The following is a 21389-nucleotide window of genomic DNA, read 5'->3' as shown; positions in this document are numbered from 1 at the left end:
TGAGCGCCATGTTGGACCCTTGCTGAGCATGGCGCCTGCTTAACATTCTGTGTCTCCCTCTGTACATTGCCCTTGCTTCTTTTCCCTCTCTCTAAAATAAATTTAAAAACATAAAACTCTTTAAAAAACAAAAAGAAAGGCAAGAATGGTTCATTGCTGCTGCAGAAGAAAAGACTTGAGGTGGAATTCTGCCCTGGACACGACGCGTAGCTGTTCGAGTTGCCAACGCGGGGCCCCTGTTCCCTGCCACAGACTTCCGTAGAGATTCGGAACTTTCTCAACTCACCTAGAAACAAAGCACACCACAGAGAGTCCGGAACGTACTACGGAAAAACCTGGGAGGCTCCCAGAACGTGGTGAAAGTGGGTGGGATGTTGCGTGCACACGGTGGGTTAAAGGAGTTCGTGAAAGCCCAGAATCTCCCGAAATCCCCGGGTTCCTCAGACAACCCCAGACAGTCCCCGGTTGTGCCTCAGCGGCTCCGGCCACTCTGCTCGCAGACTGTGACCTTCACAGTGACTTTGTGGCGAGTGTAAAAATAGAAGAAGGCCCGGGGCCAGCTCGGCCTTCACAGCACCTGTTGCTTATAACAGGAGCCTCATTTGACGCGATTACATCAGTCCAAGCACAGAGGAGCCAGGGTGGGAGTGTGGACACAACCAGACAAAGCGATGCTAGGAATCCTTTTGTGAATCAGGAGTTCGGGTTCCCAAACTACGTGTTTTTTTTGCTTTTTTTGTTTTTTTTTTTTTGAGAATCACTTAAAACACCCCCAGTGACGGATTTTGTGATCGTTGCCGGCTGTGCCTTCCCCTTCCTACCCTCCCCCCCCGCCCCCGCTGATACCGCGTCCACTTCCTCACGCTGTAACCTGACGTGCCGCTGAGTCACTGAGCCCCGCCTGGGTCTCGGTCGCCTCCCGTGTCTGTAGATGGGGCTGTGTGTTCACCTCCAGCTTCCCTTAGGGCACGGCCCCGGCAAGGTCACGTCCAGCCTCAGGGCCAGCCTTCCCTTCTGCAAATGAAGAAGAAACAAAACCATTCCTAAAATGGATGCAGTCAGCACACTTTTGCTCTCCCAACGCTTGCTTGCTTCTTAATTTGCAAGAGGAGAGACAGCTTTTGAGCCCAGGGGGCCCCGCACGCCTTTGGGGTGGATAAGCGAGTAGCAGGTGTCGGGCGAGGATTTGCAAAATGGTCTCTTGGTGCTGGGGACACAGAGCAAGGGCATGTGGGCGAAGGTCTTCCAAACGTTGGCCGCGCCACGGGGATCGAGTTGGAGAAGTTTGGGGCTGAAAGTCACGAGTCCCACCCTGGACAGGTTCCTGCACAAACTTGTCCCAAGTTTGCAGAAGGGCTACATTCAGGGGATCCCTTAATTGTCCCGTATCCGAGAAGACACACCCTTCTATTCTCTGGGACTTAACAGCACCTCACGTTATAAGCCGTGTGCATTGCATTGGCCGACTCTGAAATGTCAGTTCAACCTTCAATTTCTGGGAGTGCGCCCTCTGGGCCACGGCACATCATTCTTTTAATATATATACGTTTGGATTCAGTTTGCTAATAGTTTGTTCAGAATTTCTGTGTTTCGGGGCACGTGGGGGCTCAGTCGGTTAAGCATCCAACTTCGGCTCAGGTCATGATGTCACGGTTCGCGGGTTCGAGCCCCACGTCGGGCTCTGCGCTGACAGTTCAGAGCCTGCTTGGGATTCTCTCTCTGTCTCGGCCCCTCCTCTGCTCTCATACTTTCTCAAAAACAAATAATATATAAATTTTTTTTAAACTTAAAAAAAGAGAAATTTCTGGGTCTGTGTTCCAGGGAGATATTGGTCTATACTTCTTTCTTGCAGTGTTTCTGTGTCTGGTTTTGGGATCAGAGTAATTCAAGGCTCACGGAACGAGTTAGGAACTGACCGCCCCCTCTTCCCTTAGCGCTGAAAGGACTTGCCAAGGAGTCTCATTTCTCCTGCGGGTAGAATTCCCTGGGCAATGCGAGCCCGAGATCTCAGTCCTCGAGCTCACGCCGTTCATTACAGCAATTTCGATGTGACAGGTATAAGATTATTGGTGTCTTCTATTTTTTCTTGCATTAACTTTAGCAATCTTGGTAATATTCCCTCTTTTATATCCTTCTTTCTTCTTTACTGTTTATTTATATATTTATTTAGAGAGACAGCACGTGTGCATATGTGAGTGTGGGGGAGGGACGGAGACGGGGGAGACAGAGAGACAGAGAGAGAGAGAGAGAGAGAGAGAGACAGTACCAACCAAGCTCTGTGCTGTTAGCGTGGAGCCAGACTCTGGGCTCGAGAGAGCATGACATGAGGTGAAATAAAAAATGGACGTGTAACCAGGGGCGCCTGGGCGGCTTAGTCGGTTAAGCGTCCAACTTTCGATTAGGTCATGATCTCGCGGTGAGGGGTCCGGTGATGGGCCCCTCCCTGTCCCCACGCGCATCTACACTTGGGTGACTGTCATCCGGTCCAATGGCTTCTCCTGGGGATTCGCAGATGCATTCGATGTCTCTACGTGATCTTCCTTCCGGAGCCCAGACTCACCAACCCAATGGGCTACCCAGCATGGCACAGGCGCAGGGGGGGTCCCAGCATAGAGAGCCCCAGACAGGCAACAGCGGGCGTCTGAAACTTCCTTCCGTGTCCTCCACCATTTTGGTAAATGGCGCACCAACATGGCTGGGCAGCCTGTGCTTCTCCAGGCCAAGGCCGGCCACGTGGCTCTTCACGCCTCACTTTAATACACAGCCACGTCCCGGTCGTGGTTCACGACCACAACGAGTTCCCTCCACCTCCCCTGCTCCCCATCGGTCTGCTCCACTGTCACCCCCAATGCGATGTCACCCCCTTCTTCCTGCCTGGTGGCCTCCATTCCTCCACGCTTGACGCCCTTCTGTCTACTGTCCGCACGGCAGCCGGGGTTGGGGGGGGCTGTGGGGACACAGGCCAGCCTCCCACCCGACTCTTCCGCACACCTTCCTGTGTCTGAAACTGTCCCCTCCCTTGACCCCGTTCCTTAAAGAGCTCCCCGAACCTGAGGCTCCCCGATTCCTAGACTTTTGATGTACTTCTTTCCAAGTGAAATTATATCTGATGGTAAAATCCATGCCTCTGTTTGTTGTCTTGGGCCCCCAATAAACGGCGAGCCCCATGAGAGCAGGGAACGTGTCTCATTTCCTCTGCACGTAGCACACGTCCAACGCTCGGATGATTGCATGCATTTCCTTCAAACAGCACAGTCCGGGCACACGTGGTCCTGAGGTCAGGACCCCGCAAAGCTACACTCAAGGAGTCGGCCGCGCGGTGGGCTCTCATCGGGGCCTCTGAGCTACGATCTGCTTTCAAAGCTCCTGCAGCCTTTTCGGCCAAGGTCAGTTTTGGGGTGACTGAAGGACTGCCCTGTCTTCCTCGAGGGCTGTTGGCCGGGGCTGGTGTGCTCTCGAAACTCACCTACGTTCCTGGTCTCCCTTCCCGGAGGCCCCCTCCAGCCACAGCAGGTGCAAGCTGTCTCACGCTTGAATTTCTGACTGCAGCCAGAGAAAATTCTCTGCTTTTTTTTTTATTTTTAAAGTTAATTTATTTTGAGAGACAGAGGGAATGGAGGAGGTGCAGGGAGAGCGGGAGAGAGAGTCCCAAGCAGGCTCTGAGCTGGCAGCGCGCAGCCCGACGCAGGCCTCGGACTCAGAGCCGGGAGGTCACGACCAGATCCGAGGCCAAGGGTCGGATGCTTAAGCGACTGAGCCCCCCCCCCCCCCGGCGCCCCGAAAGTTCTCTGCTTTTTCAGGGCCTGTGTGACTAGATTGGACCCACCCACCCGGCTAATCTGAGATTGTGTCTCCTGCTCAATGACTCTCATTTCATTCTGCAAAGCGTCTTGTGTCACGTAAGGAAACACAATTCCAGCGGCCAGAGATGAGGGTGTGGACACCTCTGGGGGGGAAGGTGGACCCTGGGGAAGGGGGACCCCTCCCCCCGCGTCTTTTCTTCCAAGGCTCTGAAGTGGCGTGCAGGGCCTGGTCCGCGGGAAGCACTGAGTTGTCCTTGACTCTGGGAGACGTGATGCGCGAACAGGGGCCCAGCTAGAAGGGCCGCAGTCATTCCATCGGCCCTGAGCCCGGCTGCAGAACGAGGCTGGGGTTCGGCGGACGCACCGAATGCTCCCTGGAGAGCCCTCCGTCCTGCTGCCCAGGGGCGAGCGTGGGCTGACGAGGGGACCCTCGAGGTCCGATTCACGGGGGACACAGCCCTGGCGTCTCGGTCCCGCTCCGTCTGTCACCAGACCCACTGATGGCCGTGGGGCGGCCTCGCCAAGCCCCCTCCTGACCGTTAGGAACAGCCGTTCCAATTCGGGGCGGACTGACCCAGAAGCAGGCCTCCAGGAGCCACCTCTGGTGACCCCGAACCCTGGCTGTGCCCTGAAGCCAGTGAAACCCTAGGCGGTCTACAGGTGGGCAGCGCGGGTGCCCCTCGAGCCGGTTGTGTGGCGACTGTCCCCTCCCTCCCCCAACCCAGACGCTGGGACGCAGCAACGCCAGTGCGCCAAGGGCACCGGCTGCTGCCCAAGGAGGCTCCTGGCCTGCGCCCCGCCGGCCTCCTCTCGGCACCCCCAACCCCCTCGCCCCCTCGGCTCCTCCCCCGCCCCGTCGGCTTCTCTTCCCCCTCCTCCCTGCTCCAGGTCCACACCCCACGCCGCTGTCACGCCACCCGTGTCTCTGGACCGGCCGGTGCCCCCTCCCCCCTCCCCCCTCCTCCACCCCCACCCCCTACCCCCTGTCTTTGGAGAAGAGAGTCCCCCCTTCCCCCGCCCCCGTCTCTGGACGGGCCGGTGCCCCCTCCCCCACCCCCCCCACCCCGTCTTCGGAGACACCAGACCAGAGGCTGGCGCTCCCTTCCCCCAGCCCTGCGCGCCCCTCCCCCGCGCCCGGCCGGCCCCGGGCGAAGCGCGGGCGGTGCCGAGCGCGGAGGTGGGCTCCTGGCGGGGGTCCAGCCGGGTCTAGCCCCAAGCTTCGCCTCAGGCCAGGAGGCTGAGCCGCGGGTGGAAAGGCCAACGGGCGGGAGCGGGGCGCCCCTCCCCCCTCGCCCCGGGGCCCCTCCCCCGCACTCTGGGCCGCCCTGCGCCTCGGCTCCCCAATTAGCCGCGCGGCCGGGGGACCCCCGCGCCCCCACACCCCTGTCCTTCCCGCTCCTGCCTTCGCCCCGTCGCGGCCCGGAGACACCCGCTCCCCCGCCCTCCCACCCCGGCCGCGGAGGCCGCCCAGCCCCCCAGTTCCCGCCCGGAGACACCCGCTCCCCCGCCCCCGCCCCCCGCCGCGGAGGCCGGCCAGCCCCCCAGTTCCCGCAGGGCAGGGCGCACGCCCCTGGGCGGCCGGCCTGAGCCTGGTTAGTGGGGGTGGGGCGAGGAGGCCCAGGAAGGAGAGGGCACAGGCCCCTCCCCACCCAGGTCGTCCTGAGTAAGCCCACTCATGGGGGGAGGGAAGGGCGACCCCTGGGGGTGCCCCCCCGTGGCGAGGACCGCCAGTGCAGAGTCCCACACGGGGCTGGGGTGCAGTGCGGGGGCGGGGTGTACAGGGGCGGACACGGTGGGTGACCTCCTTAGGATTCAACCCCGGTGCGCGCGGGAGGGAGGGCGGGGGCGTTGAGGCCGCAGGGGCCCCGGTTTCCAGGATGGGCAGGCCGGCCGCGAGCAGTCCTGGGGGGTCCCCCGAGCTCCGCGCTGCCGCACCCAGACGAGCTGTCTTTCCGGAAGGCGCCGTTGGCACTTGAACTTGGGCCTGCTTCCCGGTGGGGGGGGGCGGGGGGTGTCTCGTTTCAGCGAAAGCTCCGGAGGTGGAGGCTGGAGGAGCCTTTCTGGGGCACAAATTGGCCAATTAATTAATGCTGGCCTTCCCGCGGGGCGGGGGGGAGTCCCGCTCCTGGGCCGTTTCTCTCGGGGCCTCGCACGGGGACGTCGATGGCCACGGGGTCCCCACGTAGATGGCCAGGGGGTCCCCATGTGGATGGCCGGGGGTCCCCACGTGGATGGCCAGGGGGTCCCAGCGGCGGGTAAAGTGGGGAGCCGGGGACCCTGGCGGCGCGTGGAAACCTCGCCCCCTTCGGCAGGTGGACGCGGTCCCGGGGCCGGGGCCTCGTGTGCGGACGCGCCCACACACAGATGCGCCCCGGGGAGCCTGAGCCCGGAACGCAGGGGGCGCCCGGGCATCGGTCCCGCAGGGCCCGCGGGGGCAGCGCCCTGGCGCCCCGGGGACACCGGGGACCCGCCGCCCGCCCGCAAAGCCTCCTGGTTTGGCCTAACTTTCCGCCGAAGGTCCCCGGCCGGGGGCCGTGATGTTGCCACAAAACCGTCTCCCTCCGTGTGTGTGCGAAAGACGTGCACCCGTCCGTCTCATCTGCATTTGCAAATTGCAGCGAAAACGCCAAAGACGAGGAGCCCAGCTCCGCGCGAGCGGACTTCACCACCCCTGGGTGGCCTGCGTGTCCAAGGGGGGCCCGGGGCGCGGGGGCGCGGCGACGGGACGCGCTCTTCCAGCCCCCGCCGCCCGCCCCCGCGGACGCTGCGAGCCACAAAGCGGAGTGAAAATCACAACACACGCCTCAGATTTATTCCTGGAACATTAATTACGCAGAACCCGCTCCACGCCGGCGCTTAATGTATTCATTGCGCGCGTCGCCCCATTGTTTGCGTGGCGCCGCTTTCCAGAAAACGACCCTCTTCGGGTGCGCTGTGCGGCAAACGGCTTGGCTCCCTGCAAAAATCATGGTTTTCTTCCATAAAACGTACAGCAAGGGTCCTGCGATTCAATCTGAAACCAAAGAGTTTTAATGTCCACCGTGTTGCAAAGTACATGGCGAGAACGTAAAAAACAAAAAGAAAGAAAAGAGAGAAGGAAGAAAAGGAAAAGAAAATTCCCACCGAAAACAAACAGCATTCCCTCCGGGGTGTGTACTGTAAGCGCCCAGTTTTGCATTGAGGGCTATTTTAGAGTCCGGCCCCTGCAACATAAATCCTGGGGTTTTGTAGAAAAGTAAGACAAAGTAGAAAACACACACACACACAGACACACACACACACACACACACACACAAAACATCGGAGCACCGAAGTATGTTTTCTGGGTGGGCCCTGAACGCACGGGGTCGGGAGAGGAGAGAGTGAGCCGGGCCGGGCCGGCCTTTATTAATATTATACGCGTGGCCGGGATCAATCCCCTCCATTCAGAAGCTGCATTAACACGGCCTCGGTAATGAAAATCTATTAGCCCAGCGTCTGAAACACGGGTGTTTGTGTAAATCAATGAGCTGCGTAGGAGGGTGTCCGAATGCGCGTTTCTCACTCTCAAAGGTGAGGGCGGGGAGGAGCCCCTCTATGAAATGTGTTAGGGCCTCGGTGAAATCCAACACTTGTGATCGATACTATACATATTTAATGTGTGGGGAGGGGCTCGTTGTTGTTAAAAAGGCTGGCTCTTCTGCGAAAACCATTAACACCCCTTCCTTCCTTATGATTAATAGAAATTGTCTTCCGAATTACGGTCCAGGCTGGAGAGGCATTCGTTGAAGTTCGCGTCTGAGGGTGACCCAGGGGGTCCGGAGGTGACTGAGTCTGGCCAGTGAGCACCCTGCCCTCCCGGAGGGGAGGGTCCCACACTCCCCCGCCCGGCGACCGGGAGCCAAGGGCACAAAGTTTGACTTGGGTGAGAACCGAGCTTCCTGGGCTCCGAGTGAAAAATTCAAGCCGCACCTTTCAGGCATGAAGTAAACAAAGTACTAAACAGTTGAATATTCATGACCTCCTTTCCCGCCGCGTTGTGACTGTAAGAGACAGCGAGCCGTTCACAGCCGCGTCCGTTTGTTACAATTTTCCTATTTCGCACACAGAAGGATCATTCTGTAAAATCGAAAAATGCCGGCCTCCGAGTCCCGGGCCCCCCGGGGTCGGTCTGCACCCGGCTTGGCCCAGACCGGGCGGGTGGGCACACGGCTGGGGGCAGCTGCGTCCACAGCCTCTGCTCCTAGGATTCTGGGGGGGCTGAGGCCGGGCTGCAGGGCCCGGCCAGGACGCTCAGCCCCTGTGCCTTGCACAGCGGGGTCCCCAGCGCGGCCCGGCAGCTCAGAGGCCGTGGGGCCCTTTCCTTTTTCGCAGCTGGGAAAGCAGCAAACCTGTCGCGGGCAGTGAGCCCTGTGTGCTGTTGGCACCGAGGCCGTCGAGACTCGGAGGGAAAGGCTGGCCTGAAGGACTCTAGCTGGGGTGAACTCGGGGGGTGGGCGCTTCAGCACCCCTTCAGCAGGCCTGGCCTGCAGCGCCGGGCCGCCTCCCCTCAGGTGGGGTCCGCAAAGGCCAGGCAGGCCTGATCCCGTGTGAGTGGATGCGTGGGCCCCGTTTGTGGGGCCAGTGAGCCGGCGAGGGGCGCCCTGACCCTCGCTGGGCGCTGGTCTCCGGGCCGGACCCTGGCCGAGGTCCCTTCTCCCACCAGGATGGGAGGCTGGCCCGGACTTGGGCCAGCACTCCCCACGGCGCCCCCGGGGCGCAAGGGTGGTGTGAGTGACCTGCACCTCCTCTTAGCTGCCCGGGACCCTTTTCTCCTCCGGAGTACGAGGTCTCCTGGCATTTATATTTCCTTTTATTGCGTTTTGTTCCCGCGCGCTGAAACACGCACGAAACAGCGCGCGTAAGAGCGGCCGCGCTCCGGGCGCGGGGTGCGGGCGCGCGGTGCGGGCGCGCGCGGTGGGTGACGCCCCGGACGCGCCGCGTGCAGAGCATTTGTGAAACTCCGTTTGGAAACTTTTCTTCCGGAAACCAGATCCCTTCTTCAGCTCCCCCAGCCAGCCTCCCCATCCCCAACCATTTTTTTCCCCTTTTTCTTTTTACTGGTGCTTTTAAGGAAGGACATATGCTTTCATTTCTATCCACAAACTTCCCTGAAACCCGTTCCTTCGTTAAGAGTTGGGGGGAAATGCGTCCGAGACCTGGAGGCGTCCACATTCTCAGGAGACACGTTGAGATTTTAAAACTGCGCTCTCTGCTCTCTCCTCGGTCCTTGTTTCTGGGCGAAGGGGGCAGAGAGGTTCAGACGAGCGCGCCTTGCCTTGCGCGGATGCCCCGGCAGCCCGGGAGGGTCTGCGCCCCCTCCCCCCGGCCTGCAGTCGCGGGAGCGGAAATGGGAATGGAACGTTTCATAAAGTGTACCCACCCCGCGGCCTCCGGCACTGTCTTGAATTAGCACAAATATGCGCTACACAAACTCGTTGGCTAAACTCTGAAGAATCGCACGGCTCCTAGCTGCTTTCCGGTCTCTGTCTTTGAAGGAAAGCTTGTCAGGGGGCCTGGTGCGCTCGAGGCCGGGAGGGGAGGGGCTCCAGGGGACCCCCGCTCCTCCGTCCCCAGCACTTGGAGAAGGGCCTTGCCACTTTGCTCGTCACCTGGAGAAAGTTTGCCTTTGTCGAAAGGTGATGCCCTTTCCGCGCCCGCAGCCTTCGGAGCAGGCGAGGCCTCGCGGCCTCAGCCAAGAGGCCACGACTGGACTCGCTTCTTTCCGACGCGTTCATTTCGAAGCCACGCATCTGCAGGGGGTGGGAAGGAAAAGTGGGGCGCAGCGGCGCTGGGGGTCAGTTCTTCTGAGCTTTGGGGACTCTGTATCCCCAGAGTCCCTACGGGGAGACGCTCCGGGGGCTGTCAAACCCTGGCAGGACCCCGTCAGGTAGGGGTGTAACCTGAGGCAGGGAGAGAGGGCCGTCCTGGGCTTCAAACCCCCCTCCCCTGCAGAGGAATCTCGGGCCTTGCACGGCCCTCTGGAACCTGGGGGTGCAGAGCAGGCCCAGGAAGGATTCCGCAGAGAGTGGGCACAGCCTTGCACCCCCATGTGCCTGGGGACCTGGCCTCCCCGCCTGGGGCTGGTGGGGGGCGAGATGCGGAGAGAAGGAAAGCTGCCCCCCACCCCCACCCCAGAGCTGGAGCAAGTGGCTGTGGTCCCCAGCGTCGTCCCCACAACCTGTCTCCGAGTCTGTCTTCCCTAGTCCTCTCTGCCCTGACTGCGCCTTCGGCCGGGAGGAGGGGGTACGGGGGAGGGGGCTGAGGGTGTCTCGGGGCGGAAGCTGGTCCCCGCAGGGCGCCAGGGGTGAGGGCAGGGCCTCAGCGCCAGGAAAGCGCCGTCAACTCCCGGGCCGCCCTGCGCCCTCGCCGGCGCGCGCCCTGCGCACCCCCAGCTCCGGCGCGCGCCCTCGGCGTCTCCCCGGCCGACCCGCTGCATGCATAATGCACGAGGGGCTATTTGTAATTCTGTGTGATATCCGCGCGCCTCCGCTTTGATTAGAGGGCCGCGGTGACAAAGACCTGTTTGTTAAGTTGGGAGGGCGTCTTCGCCTCTCGCGTTTGAAGTCCGGAGGCCGCGGCGGCCCCAGAGTCCCCGAGCTCCAGCCGCCGCGCGCGGGGCGCAGCGGCCCAGGCCGCGCGGGGAGGCCCTGGCGCGCGGCTCCCGGAGGAAGGGCGCCGGCCGAGGGGGGCGGGGAGGGCAGAGAGCGGGGACGCAGGGGAGAAGGGCGGGAGGCAGGGGCGCAGGAAGGGGACCCGGAAAACAAGAGGGAAGGAAGGAAGCAGGGAGGAAAGAAAGAAGCAGGAAAGGAGGGAGGCCGGACGGAGGGAGGGTCTCGGGAAAGCGCGCGCCTCCGTCTGGCGTCCCCTCCTCCTCCTCTCGCCGTCGGGCGGCAGGACACCCCCGGCCCCTCCCAGGTCACCCCCCAACCCCGCCCCGGGCCAGCGAACCCCGAGGGACCGGGCGCAGGCCGCACGAGCTGCGGACTATCCGCTCCCTCTCCTTCCGGCCGGAGGAGAGCGCTGCGCGGTTACGCGAACTCGGGGTTCCGCCCGGGGTGGCCCCGATCGGGGCCCCGGTTAGCAAACCGTGCGCGCCGGGGCCGCTCTCTGCACGTGCGCACGGAGCTTCCCCAACACCCAGCACCAGGCCCCCCCCCCCTGCTGCCTGGCCCGCCCTGGGGCGAGGGGGAGGGGCAGGGAGGGCCCGGGGCTGGGGTGGGGGTGGGGGTGTACAGATAACAGAGGGAAGAGGGGAAAGTCAACTTTATTCGCAGACGGACTTGTGCGCACAGGACACGTTTGACTTCCGGGATTCTAGAAGGCTTTCGCGTTGCCCTTGAGACAGAGGCTCGTCCTGCGCCCACGGGGGGGGGGGGGCGGGGGAAGCAGCGGGCGCGGAGCAGCGTGGCGCAAGCACACATAGACGTAGCCCCCCCCCCCCCAATAAATACCCCAGACGCCAGGTCCAGTGCAGGGCTCCGGAGAAGGCGGCCCGGGTCCCGCCGCGCGGGGGCTGACGCGCGCCCCAGGGGCCGCCGTGTACAAACCACTGGTCCCCACGACGCGCGGGCTTCTGCGAGTGTGGACCCCAGCGCTCCGCGGACGTCCGGGTCCCCGGCCTCCGCCGCGCCGGCCCCTCCTCCGAGGTCTGCGAGCCGCCGTTCACCGCCTCCGCCGCCGGGGTTGCGGCGTCCGCGCGGGGGTCGACGCGGGCCCTTCCTCCCCGCGTCGCCGTCCTGCACCCGTTTCCCGGCCACGCCGCGCGCAGCGGCCCCCAAATCCCGCCGCGTGTGCCTCCGACTCGCACTGCTGTCGTCCGTGAGATCGCGCGTCACCGGCGCCCGGGTGCCCTCGGCGTCGCCGCGTCGCCGCGCGCGGGCCCCTCCTGCGGAGACGCGTTCCGGGGGCGCGGGGCCGGCCGGGGCCTCCCGACCGCGCGCCGAGTCCGCCTGGAGTTTCGTTTCCGCCGGCCATTGAGGGCATGCGGGTACCTGCCCGGAGCGCCGGCGCCTGCGCCCGCGCGCGCGCGCTCCCCGTCTCCCTTCGAAACTCGGATCTCCACGTCCCCACTCCAAGGTGCACAGACGCCAAACAGTGATGAAATGAGAAGAAAGCCAATTGCCGGCCTGGAGGTGGGGGAGAGATAGCGTCTCTGCGTGCGCCCGCCGCCGATCCGGGCGCGCTAATTGCCGCCGACAGGGCGCGCGGGGGGCTGGGCCGAGGTAGCGGTGTATAAATAGTGAGATCTCAAATTGAAAGGCATAAATAACAGCAGGAGGCATCTACCCTCACACGGACAGTGCTCTGCGCGCGGGGAGGCGTGCGGAGCTCAGCCCGGCTCCCAGCCAGCCCCGCCGCGCCCCGCGGACCCCGCAGCCCCGGGGCAGCCATGGAGGAGCTCACGGCTTTTGTATCCAAATCTTTTGACCAGAAAAGCAAGGAGGGCGGCGGCGGCGGCGGCGGCGGCGGCGGCGCCAAGAAGGATTCGATCACGTACAGGGAAGTTTTGGAGAGCGGGCTGGCGCGCTCCCGGGAGCTGGGGAGCTCCGAGTCCAGCCTCCAGGACATCACGGACGCCAGCGGCCACTGCCCGGTGCATCTGTTCAAGGATCACGTGGACAATGACAAGGACAAACTGAAAGAGTTCGGCTCCGGGAGGGCCTCGGAAGGTAAGCTCGCCGGGGCGCCGAGCCTTCCCGCCCGCCCCTCGCCCGGCGCGCGGGAGGCCCCGGGGGCCGCGGCTCGCGCAGCCTGGCGCCCCGGCTCTGAAGCTGCAGCCACGCTCGGACGCCCAGGCCCCGGCAGCCCCTCGCCCGTCTTTGCGTAAGAAAGGACGCGCGGCGGCGGCGGCGAGGGCAGCGCGCAGCCAGGCAGGAAGGGACGCGGCGACGCCGAGCGAGCGGGGCCGGGGCGGAGCGGCCTCCCCGGGGCGTTTGCACGCGGGAACTTTCCGGGGTTGGGGTCCATCGGGCGCGCGTGCCTCAAGGCCGGGGTCCCTGTAGGGCCTCCCGCGCGCCGGCTCCCAAGCGCTCGGGCGACAGAGCACACGCGTCTGTGCAGCGCCCACCGCCCCGCGGCTCGCGCGGCACCCGAATCGGGCAGGCGCCGCGGCTCCCGGACGCAGCGCTGAACCTCCCTGCTCGGGTTCCTCTCGGGGGAAACTTTCCCCGCCTGAACCTGGAGGCTCCATCCCGGCTGACGCGGGCCTGGAAACGGAAACCACTCGCGTGCCCGCAGGTGGCCGGGTCTGGACGCGGCCTGGAGGATCCCCGGGAAGCTCACGGCCGCGCGCGCGGGGCCTGGCGACCGCGGGTCCCAGGGCAGCCGCCCCGCTGCGGGCGCCCATTCCTTCCTGGCTCTTCCAGCCGCGCTCGCCCCGTTGCTGCATCCGGGGAGTCGGCGGGTTTGCGGGGGCCTCTCCCGGCTGGGCGCGGGGTGCTCCCAAGCCGGGGAATCTCCGTACGAACAGGGCAGCCGACAGCGCGCCATGAGAGGCGCGGAACTGCCTGGCTCCCCCAGGGGGCAGGGCTCGAAGCTGCCACGAATGTCCATTTTTCATTGCAAAGAGGAAATACCACCGCGTCCGTTAGCCTCCGCGGGTCGAGTTCCACCCGCTGTCAGCCTGGGGAGAGAGCAGGCTGGCCTCCCCACCGGGCCGGGCCGCCCCTCCCCTCCCCTCCCCGGCCCTCCCCGGCCCCAGGAAGGACACGCGTCCTGGCCGCTGGGACCCCACACTTTGGGTCTCCGAACCGCAGAGCTCTGGGCCGCGCTCTTGAAAGCAAGCGGACGGCCCAGATCTCCTCCGGAGGCCTTGACCCAGGGAAGGCGCGGGTGCTGGAGGCTCAGACCTGAGCCGCTGACGGCCGGCAGCCTGGGGGAGCGAGGGCCCGGCCTGTCTCACCTGGGGATCCCCCCTGGGCACCGCCGGGCATACCTGAGTATGCGATTCGTGCACAGTTGGCTTGAACGCAGACGCCGCTGGGCCGGACGCGGCTCCGAGCCCGCACCTCGGGTCAGAGGTTTAGCGCTCCCAGGGCTGACCTCCGTGCCTCCTGACCGGCTCCCCCGGTCCCTCCGACAGGTCAAGCCCGGCCCTGCGCTGCCTGCCCCCTTCCACCTTCATCGCCGCGCAGCAGCCGTGGAACAGGGCCGCGGAAACGGAGCGAGGGGCAGCCAGGGCCTTTCAAGGACGGGAGGAAAACGAGACAGATCAGCTCCCGGCTGTCTCCCCCTCCCCCCCTTGCTGGCTGTGCAGACCCCCGGGGCGGCGGCTGGACCCCAGGCTGGCATTTGTGAGATGGAGAGGGGGGCATAAATGGAGGTGCGGGAGACCTTTGGGTTCTTGGAAACAAGCCGAAGGGCCCGGGGTTCTCGGGAGCGGAGCAAGGAGTGTGTGGATTTTGCAAAGCCTGCCCTTGGTTCTTAAGGCCTTTGAAGGGCAGCTTCCCAGCTGGGATCAATCCCCGGGGTCGGCCTTGCGGGGCAGGAAGGAGGAAGCGTCAGGGCCGCCTGGGGGGCAGGGTGCACAGCCGGCGAAGACCTGTGGTGTTTCTTTGGAAATGCAGTGCTTTCCGGAGGCGCAAGGGGGTCTAACATGCAAGCTGCGGTTCCGTGCCGCCTGCTCGGGGGCCTCGAGGGAAGCCTGTCGGGGTGACTCAGGGCTTGGTGCGGGTCAGCCCTGTGACTGTAGCTGCTTCGGGTCTTCCCCTCGTGGGTTTGTGGGCTGAGCTCCCGACAGGCCCTCGGTGCGGCTTCGGGCCGGCGATCTGGGGATGGGCCGCCTGGACGCGGCCCCTTCTCGCAACAGGAGGCCCGTGATGGAGACGCCGGCCTGGGGCATTGGGGTGATGCTGGCCTTTTATTTTAAATATCTGAGCTTGCTGGGGCTCCCCGTTTGCTGGAGGTGAGAAGGAGAGGCGTCGGGGTTACACTCTCACTGTTGACCTCATTGGGGGAGGTCATTACCCCCGTCCCCTCCCCGCAAACACAGACGCTATCCTAATTTTGGGGGTAAGAAAGCGTCTCCTGGGTGCCCTGGGGGGGCTGTGTGCGGATGTATGTGACCCTGGGGGGGGGGGGCGTGGGAGCCAGGAAACGCGGGGGCCTTGCTCACCGGCGCAGCCCGGGCACCAGGCTGTGCGTTCAGGTGTCAGTTTCGCGCTCTTGGTGTGAAAAACAGGCCGGAGCGGCGGCCGCGCGCGGAGCGAGGCTCTGACCCGCCTGGCGCGCCCTGCGCTTCGCGGGACCCGCAGTCGGCCGATGCTGCTCAAGCTTCGTGACTTAAAATAACACTTTACACACGTCACAGAGAGAGAGGGACAGAGACAGAGAGGTGGACAGGGGACAGACAGGTTCATGCCAACAGGCGCGAAGTGGAAACGCGGGGAGCCCGGTCCGCGGTTGGGCCGGGACGCAGGCGCCGCCGCGGGTGCCCCCTCGAGTCCGCTTGATCGCCCCGACGCGGCCCGGGCGTCGGTCGGGGCGCGTTTGCCGCGGGGGCCCGGGCTGCCGAGGCGCACCCTTGGGTGTCGGCGCGCCGCGCGGCCCCGCGCGCTCAGCCTGTGCCCCGCGCCCGCCCGCAGGCGTGTACGACTGCAAAGACAAGCGCGACGACGTCAAGTCGGAGGACGAGGAGGGGCAGACGAAGCTGAAGCAGAGGCGCAGCCGCACCAACTTCACGCTGGAGCAGCTCAACGAACTGGAGCGGCTGTTCGACGAGACGCACTATCCCGACGCCTTCATGCGCGAGGAGCTCAGCCAGCGCCTGGGGCTGTCGGAGGCGCGCGTGCAGGTAGGAGCGCGCGCCCCGGCCCGGAGCGGCGCGGGCGCGCACAGCGCGGGTGCCCGGGGCCCTCGGGTGCGGGCCGCGCGGGTCGCCCCCTCCCCCGCCTCGACGCGTCGGGAACGGGCACCGCCGCTCGCTCCCTTCCAGCGTCCCTCCCCGCCCTCGCAGCCTCCAGCCCCCTCCCCTGCGCTGCGCGTGGGGGGAGTGGCGCGCACGGGCATCTTGATGAGCGCGGCTGCAGCCCGCGCGGGGCCGGATTAGCGCGGGCACCGGGGCGGGGGGCGCGGGCGCATGAATTCATGATGGCCCATCTGGCGCGCGCAGCACGTGCGCCGGGGGGACGCCCCGCCCGGCCCTGGGCACGCTCACTTACACGCATTCACGCCTTTATGGGCTACGGGGGCAAACAGGCGCTTCCGTTCGCGTCCTGCGAAGAGTGTAGACGCGGCCTGGGAGCCGCGGCCTGGAACCTTCCGGGCCTCCGCACCGTCCGGGGCAGGACAGCCGCGCGCCAGGCGGGGAAGGGGAAGGGGTCGGTCAGCCCCCGCGGGCTCTGGGGACGGTTTTAAATACATGCAAGGAATATTGCCAAACGGGGAGGGGGCCGTGCAAAAAAAAAAAAAAAACAAATAAAAACCAAAAAAAAAAACCCAAACAAACAAAAACGCAGGGCTCTCAAAGACCGGCTTTCCCGGTGGGTTCGACGATTAACACACCCAAACGCCACTGCCCCACCCCCACCCCCCGCCCCCAGTTTACTCATGAAACGAAAACAGAACCGTGTTGTATCCATAGTGTTTTGGAAACGTTGGCTTGGAAAACACGGTTCTTTTTGATCCCAAACCCCTTGCGTTTTTCCGCACGGCTGCAGCGAAAAGCGTTTTTCTTAGGATGAAACGCAATCGTCTGCAGCCGTTTCCAGCTCCCGCGCGCAAGAGCTCGGGGTCCCCTGTGCCCGCGCGGTCCCGCCCGTTTGCGCATCCGTGGCCCCAGCACAGGGACCAGGCCGGCAGGGCCGAGGGCGGCGTTTCTAACGGCCCCGTTCCCGGGGAAGATGGATGGCACCGCGCCCCATAAATTAATGAAAAGATTCAACTTTGGCTGAAGGGGACATCAACTTTTATGTCATCTCGCAGTGTCTTTCTGCCCGGGACGTGTAATATCGCCCAGGCCTTGATGTAGTGTTTCTATAAAAATAAATTACTTGTAATTTAATTCTACACTATTTCTTTGAGCAGTCTATTACAGAGCAGCACCTTCACGGGAGGGACCGACGGGCAGAAAATTGGTTGTCTGGAGCCCGCAGATCTAGAGAAAGCCCTAAAATACGGGGGGGGGGGTGTATGTGTGGAGGAGAAGTCAAGCGAGAGAGGCCATCCATCCAGAGGTGAATTAAAATTTTACGACTCTAAATAATGATGAAAACAAACATGGGGATGGGAGAAATCGTTTTCCGTTGGCCACGGGGACCAGAACGGGCTAAGGAAGGAGCCGGGGAAGGTGTTCATAAAAATCAATTAGTGGAAACGAATGGGTCAGGGCGCACGGGGCGCGGCGGCCGCGGGGAGCCACAGGGGCCCCCCCGGGAGCCGTGTCGTGTTCCTGTCCCCGAAATGTTGGGTCATCTTTTTCGGTCCAGCCTGTCCCGCGCCGTCAGAGGGATAGAGTTTCAATTTAGCGTGGAAATCTGCTGTAAATAAATTGGGGACCCTATCGACGCTGGTCCTTATTAACCTTTTATTTTTAGTCTCGTACTGGGAGCTCATATTGCCCAGCTGTCAGGGTTATAATCGAAAGTTATGAGACCCCGCGAAGGAGCAGGCGGTAATTTAATTACAACAAATATCTTTGGGTTTATGGTGCAGAGCTAAATTAAATGTCATTATTCACTGTCTGTAATGGAAATCAAAAGAAAATCAGATTACAGCGTTTGTGAAAGAAATCAGTGACTGGTCCTTAATGAAGAAATAAGTGCTTAACCAGTGTACTGAGCTCTACTTAGCATATTCAGGACTAATTCGAATTGATCGTGAATCACCCCAAGACTGATTTATTATCGCTTCACGCAGTGGCTAATTCATCACTTTTATTCCTCATAATCTTATTTCCACACACACACACACACACACACACACACCCCGGGCCCCACCACCACCCTGCTGAACCGAGACCGAGCTCTCTTTCCGGATTTCAGTGGGATTCTGTTTGAGAAAAATTCCCTTCCAGGGGGCAGAATTTGCTGTGTCGTGCGCCTGGCTTTGCTGAGTAGGGACCCCAAGGACAGGGAGGAGCCTGGGACAGGCCCAAGGGGTGCAGCCCTACTGGGCGGCGTGGGGTGGGGCCAGTCTGGGGCCGTGCAGGTAGGACGATGGTGAACGGGGCTTTGCACACGGGTGTGAAAGTTTGTGCAGCCCACCTGGGTGGGTGGGGGTGGGTGGGAAGCACGATTTGGGGATTGCTTTTCGGGAAATGTGCTGAAAGTTTCCCAGGCCCCCTGCGTGCAGCCTGGCCGGCTGAGCTTGGGAACCTTCTGGAAAGCTGATCCAAACGGGCGGATAAAAAGCTGCCAGTGAAGAGTCTGGGGAGGAAAAGTGAAGGTTTTTTTTAGCGTCTCCGGTGGGTCCAGCCCCCCGGGTTGGCTGACGATCCCCAGAGCAGGGTCACCGTCTGCTTGGAGCAGTGCACACACTGGGCATCAGGGCCGAGCTGCCGCGGTGAAATTTATTTGTGCTAATTATTCTGAGAGGCCCCTGACGCCATTGGGCGAGTGGGAAGCTGCCAGACAAAGCCGTTAGGAACAATTAAGCGGCTAAGAATATGCAGGGAGGAGGGTCCCCATTTCCTCAGGCACAGCCTGGGGGCCTGGGGGGGACTTTGAAAGGGGGGGCGTCCTTTGCACCAAAATGTTGACATCCGGCCCCGTGAGTCTGGCTGAAGCGGGGAGGGTCCCACTGATGCCCTTTCTCCAAGAACGAGACAGTTTTTAAGAGAGGCCCATGGCCGCAGTTATTGGGGTGATTCAGTCTTTCCGGGCTCACGAGTCCTTAGTGTTAACTGGGACCGTCCAGCCTGGCAAGGAGGACATTGGGGGCACGGACAGCATGGAAGTTTCTGGACTCAGGGTGTTCTGAGGTTCACCAGGGCGGGGGCGCCTGTAAAGCTATTTATCTGCCTGTGCGCCCCCTTCCCAGGCAGCTAAGGTCCGGAGGAGGGCGATCCGGCGCTCCCAGGGGTGACAGAGTGGACGGGGTGGGGGGGGGGTCCACTGATCATGGAAAGTTCTCGAATCCACCGCCAGGCTCGCGCGCACTGGTTCACTTTAAATATAGGAACCTTTGAGGCTGTCCTGACCTTGGGCACAGGCAAGGCCCGGAAGTGAGTTTGGGAATTCGCAGCTGTAGGTACCAGTTACGGGGGGGGGGGGGGGGGGTGGGGGCGCCAGGGCGGCGCAGGCCCCCGAGCGCGCTCCCCTGGGGGGAGGGGCCGGCGGGCTCACGGGGCGCGCACGTCCCTGTCCTCTGTCCGCAGGTGTGGTTCCAGAACCGGAGGGCCAAGTGCCGGAAGCAGGAGAACCAGATGCACAAAGGTGGGTGCGAGGGGCGCGCGCGGGGAGCGGCGCAGACGCGGCCGGGGAGCCGCCGCAGCCCTGCGGCCCGCACCCCGCGGCCTCCACGGCTCCTCTCTCTTCCTTGCAGGCGTCATCCTGGGCACCGCCAGCCACATGGACGCCTGCAGGGTGGCGCCCTACGTGAACATGGGCGCCCTGCGCATGCCTTTCCAACAGGTAGCCCGTTTCCGTTCCTTCTGAGCCGCGCGGGGGCCGCCGCCTCCCCGCCTCCCTGGCGTCCAGCCTCCGGCCGCTCCCGCCCCCGCGGAAGAAAGGCTGCCGCTTTTACAAGGGCGCATTTATAGAGCCGTTGGCACGTATTAAAATCACGCTGTAAAACTCCGACAGTCACCTTGGGGAGGCCCCGGGTATAAACCCAGACACGAGTTTACAAAAATCAAATCGGAGGGGAGCAGAAAAATCCCACCCACCCTGACGGCCTGGCTGGGGGTGAGGCCCTGCGTCTACCCCCAGCCCCCCACCCCGCCTCCGCAACGCCTCGAGCGAGGTGTCTGAGCCCCCCACCCCCGCCCCCGCCCCCGGGGTACCTGGGCCTCCCTCCCCACCTCAGAGCTGGGGTCATCGGGCTCAGCTCCAAGCAGAGTCGGAGGCCCCAGCGCTGGGGGCTGCCCTGCACGCGTCTAGGGTTTCTGGAGACCCCAAGGGGGGGGGGGGCTAATGCTTGGGAGCAGCTACCGGTGGATGTTGGATCCTGCGTGGCGGCGGAGAGGCGGGGAGGCGCCCAGGGCGAGAGCGCAGAGCGCCCTTCAGGACCTGGGGGCGCGCCCACGGGGGCCCCACCGTTGGGGGGACGTGTGAGCTCAGAGGTGCTGTGCGCAGAGCGGAGGCGTGGCCTCCTCCGGGGAGCAGGCCCGGGTTATATTTGGACTCTGCGTCTCTGCAGGTCAGCTAGCGCGTAGGCAGAGGTGGCCAGGGGTCAGGAAACAGACGCCCGGCGCAGAGGGGGGCCTGGAGCCCTGTGCCTTCAGACTCGAGGTGCCCAGACGGGCTGCGCATGTGCCGGGTCAGGGCCTGCGTCCCTGTCTCGCTTGGCGTCACCCTCTCCTCGCCTGGGCCCATGTCCTGCCCCTGAGCCAGTCCTTCCCCAGGGAGGGCGGCCTCCGGCCTCTGCGCATCAGGGGACCTGCTGCGCAGACAGGGGTCAGCCGTGAGGCCTTGAGGAAATTGGGCTGTTGGAGAGCGGGGGTGGGGGTTCAGAGGGGCCCTGCGGGGAAGGGGTGTAAGAGGAGACCAGCACCCCGCAGTCGGGGACACGTCACCAGTTCAGAGAAGCTGAGGTTCTCGTGAGGAGGGGAGCCAGGCGCGCACACCCAGGTGCTGGCGAGGCCTGGAACGTGGGCCCACAGGGCTTGGGGGCTGCTGGGCTCGGCTCAGAGTTTCCAGCTCATTCCCCGCAGACACGCACGCCCACAGGACAGCGGCGACCCCCTGGCTGGCGGGGAGGAGTGGATGGTGCGCCCCAGGGTGGGGGCGGGTGACCACGCCTTCCCAGAGAGAGGCTCCCAAGGGTCTCCCGCGCAGGGTCCGTCCGTTCCGCACGCGTCCTAACCGCGCCGTCTGCCCGCCCAGGTCCAGGCGCAGCTGCAGCTGGAAGGCGTCGCGCACGCGCACCCGCACCTGCACCCGCACCTGGCGGCGCACGCGCCGTACCTGATGTTCCCGCCGCCGCCCTTCGGGCTGCCCATCGCGTCCCTGGCCGAGTCGGCCTCCGCCGCCGCCGTCGTGGCCGCCGCCGCCAAGAGCAACAGCAAAAACTCGAGCATCGCCGACCTGCGGCTCAAGGCGCGCAAGCACGCCGAGGCCTTGGGGCTCTGACCCGCCGCGCGCCCTGCGCCCCGCCCGGCCCCGCGCCCCCGCCCGCGCTGCGCCCTGCGCTCGGCTCCTCCGCGCCCCCCGGAAGTGCGCACGGACGCCCCGGAGCCCGCGCGCGGCCGGGGGTGGGGCCCGCCGCGGGCCCAGAGAGGGGGCCTTCCGGGGACCCCACGACCCCGCCGGACCCTGGCAGAGACTGTGCGGAAGAAAGCAGCTGACGCTCAGCCCAGCCAGCCCTCTGCCGCCGGGGACCCTGGACGGCGCGGAGCCGCGCGCGCCCCCGTGCGCCCCCGCGCTGCGGGCGGCCTTCCTACCCTGTGCATGCGGCCTCCCACTCGCC

The 21389-nt window shown here is 64.1% G+C and overlaps 1 protein-coding gene across 1 annotated transcript; it reads left to right on the top strand.

Annotated features, from left to right (window-relative positions):
• The first annotated feature begins 12213 nt into the window (after positions 1 to 12213).
• Positions 12214 to 21052, top strand: SHOX (short stature homeobox). Its single transcript, XM_039245329.1, has 5 exons — positions 12214 to 12493; positions 15407 to 15615; positions 19138 to 19195; positions 19305 to 19393; positions 20807 to 21052. The coding sequence occupies exons 1-5, from the start codon at positions 12214 to 12216 to the stop codon at positions 21050 to 21052; spliced, it is 882 nt and encodes a 293-aa protein (XP_039101260.1).
• Positions 21053 to 21389: the final 337 nt, after the last annotated feature.

Source organism: Hyaena hyaena, unplaced genomic scaffold (assembly GCF_003009895.1).
Source record: "Hyaena hyaena isolate Hyena2069 unplaced genomic scaffold, ASM300989v1 scaffold_259, whole genome shotgun sequence".
Taxonomy (NCBI): Eukaryota; Metazoa; Chordata; class Mammalia; order Carnivora; family Hyaenidae; genus Hyaena; species Hyaena hyaena.
This window is presented reverse-complemented; position numbering and strand designations above follow the sequence as displayed.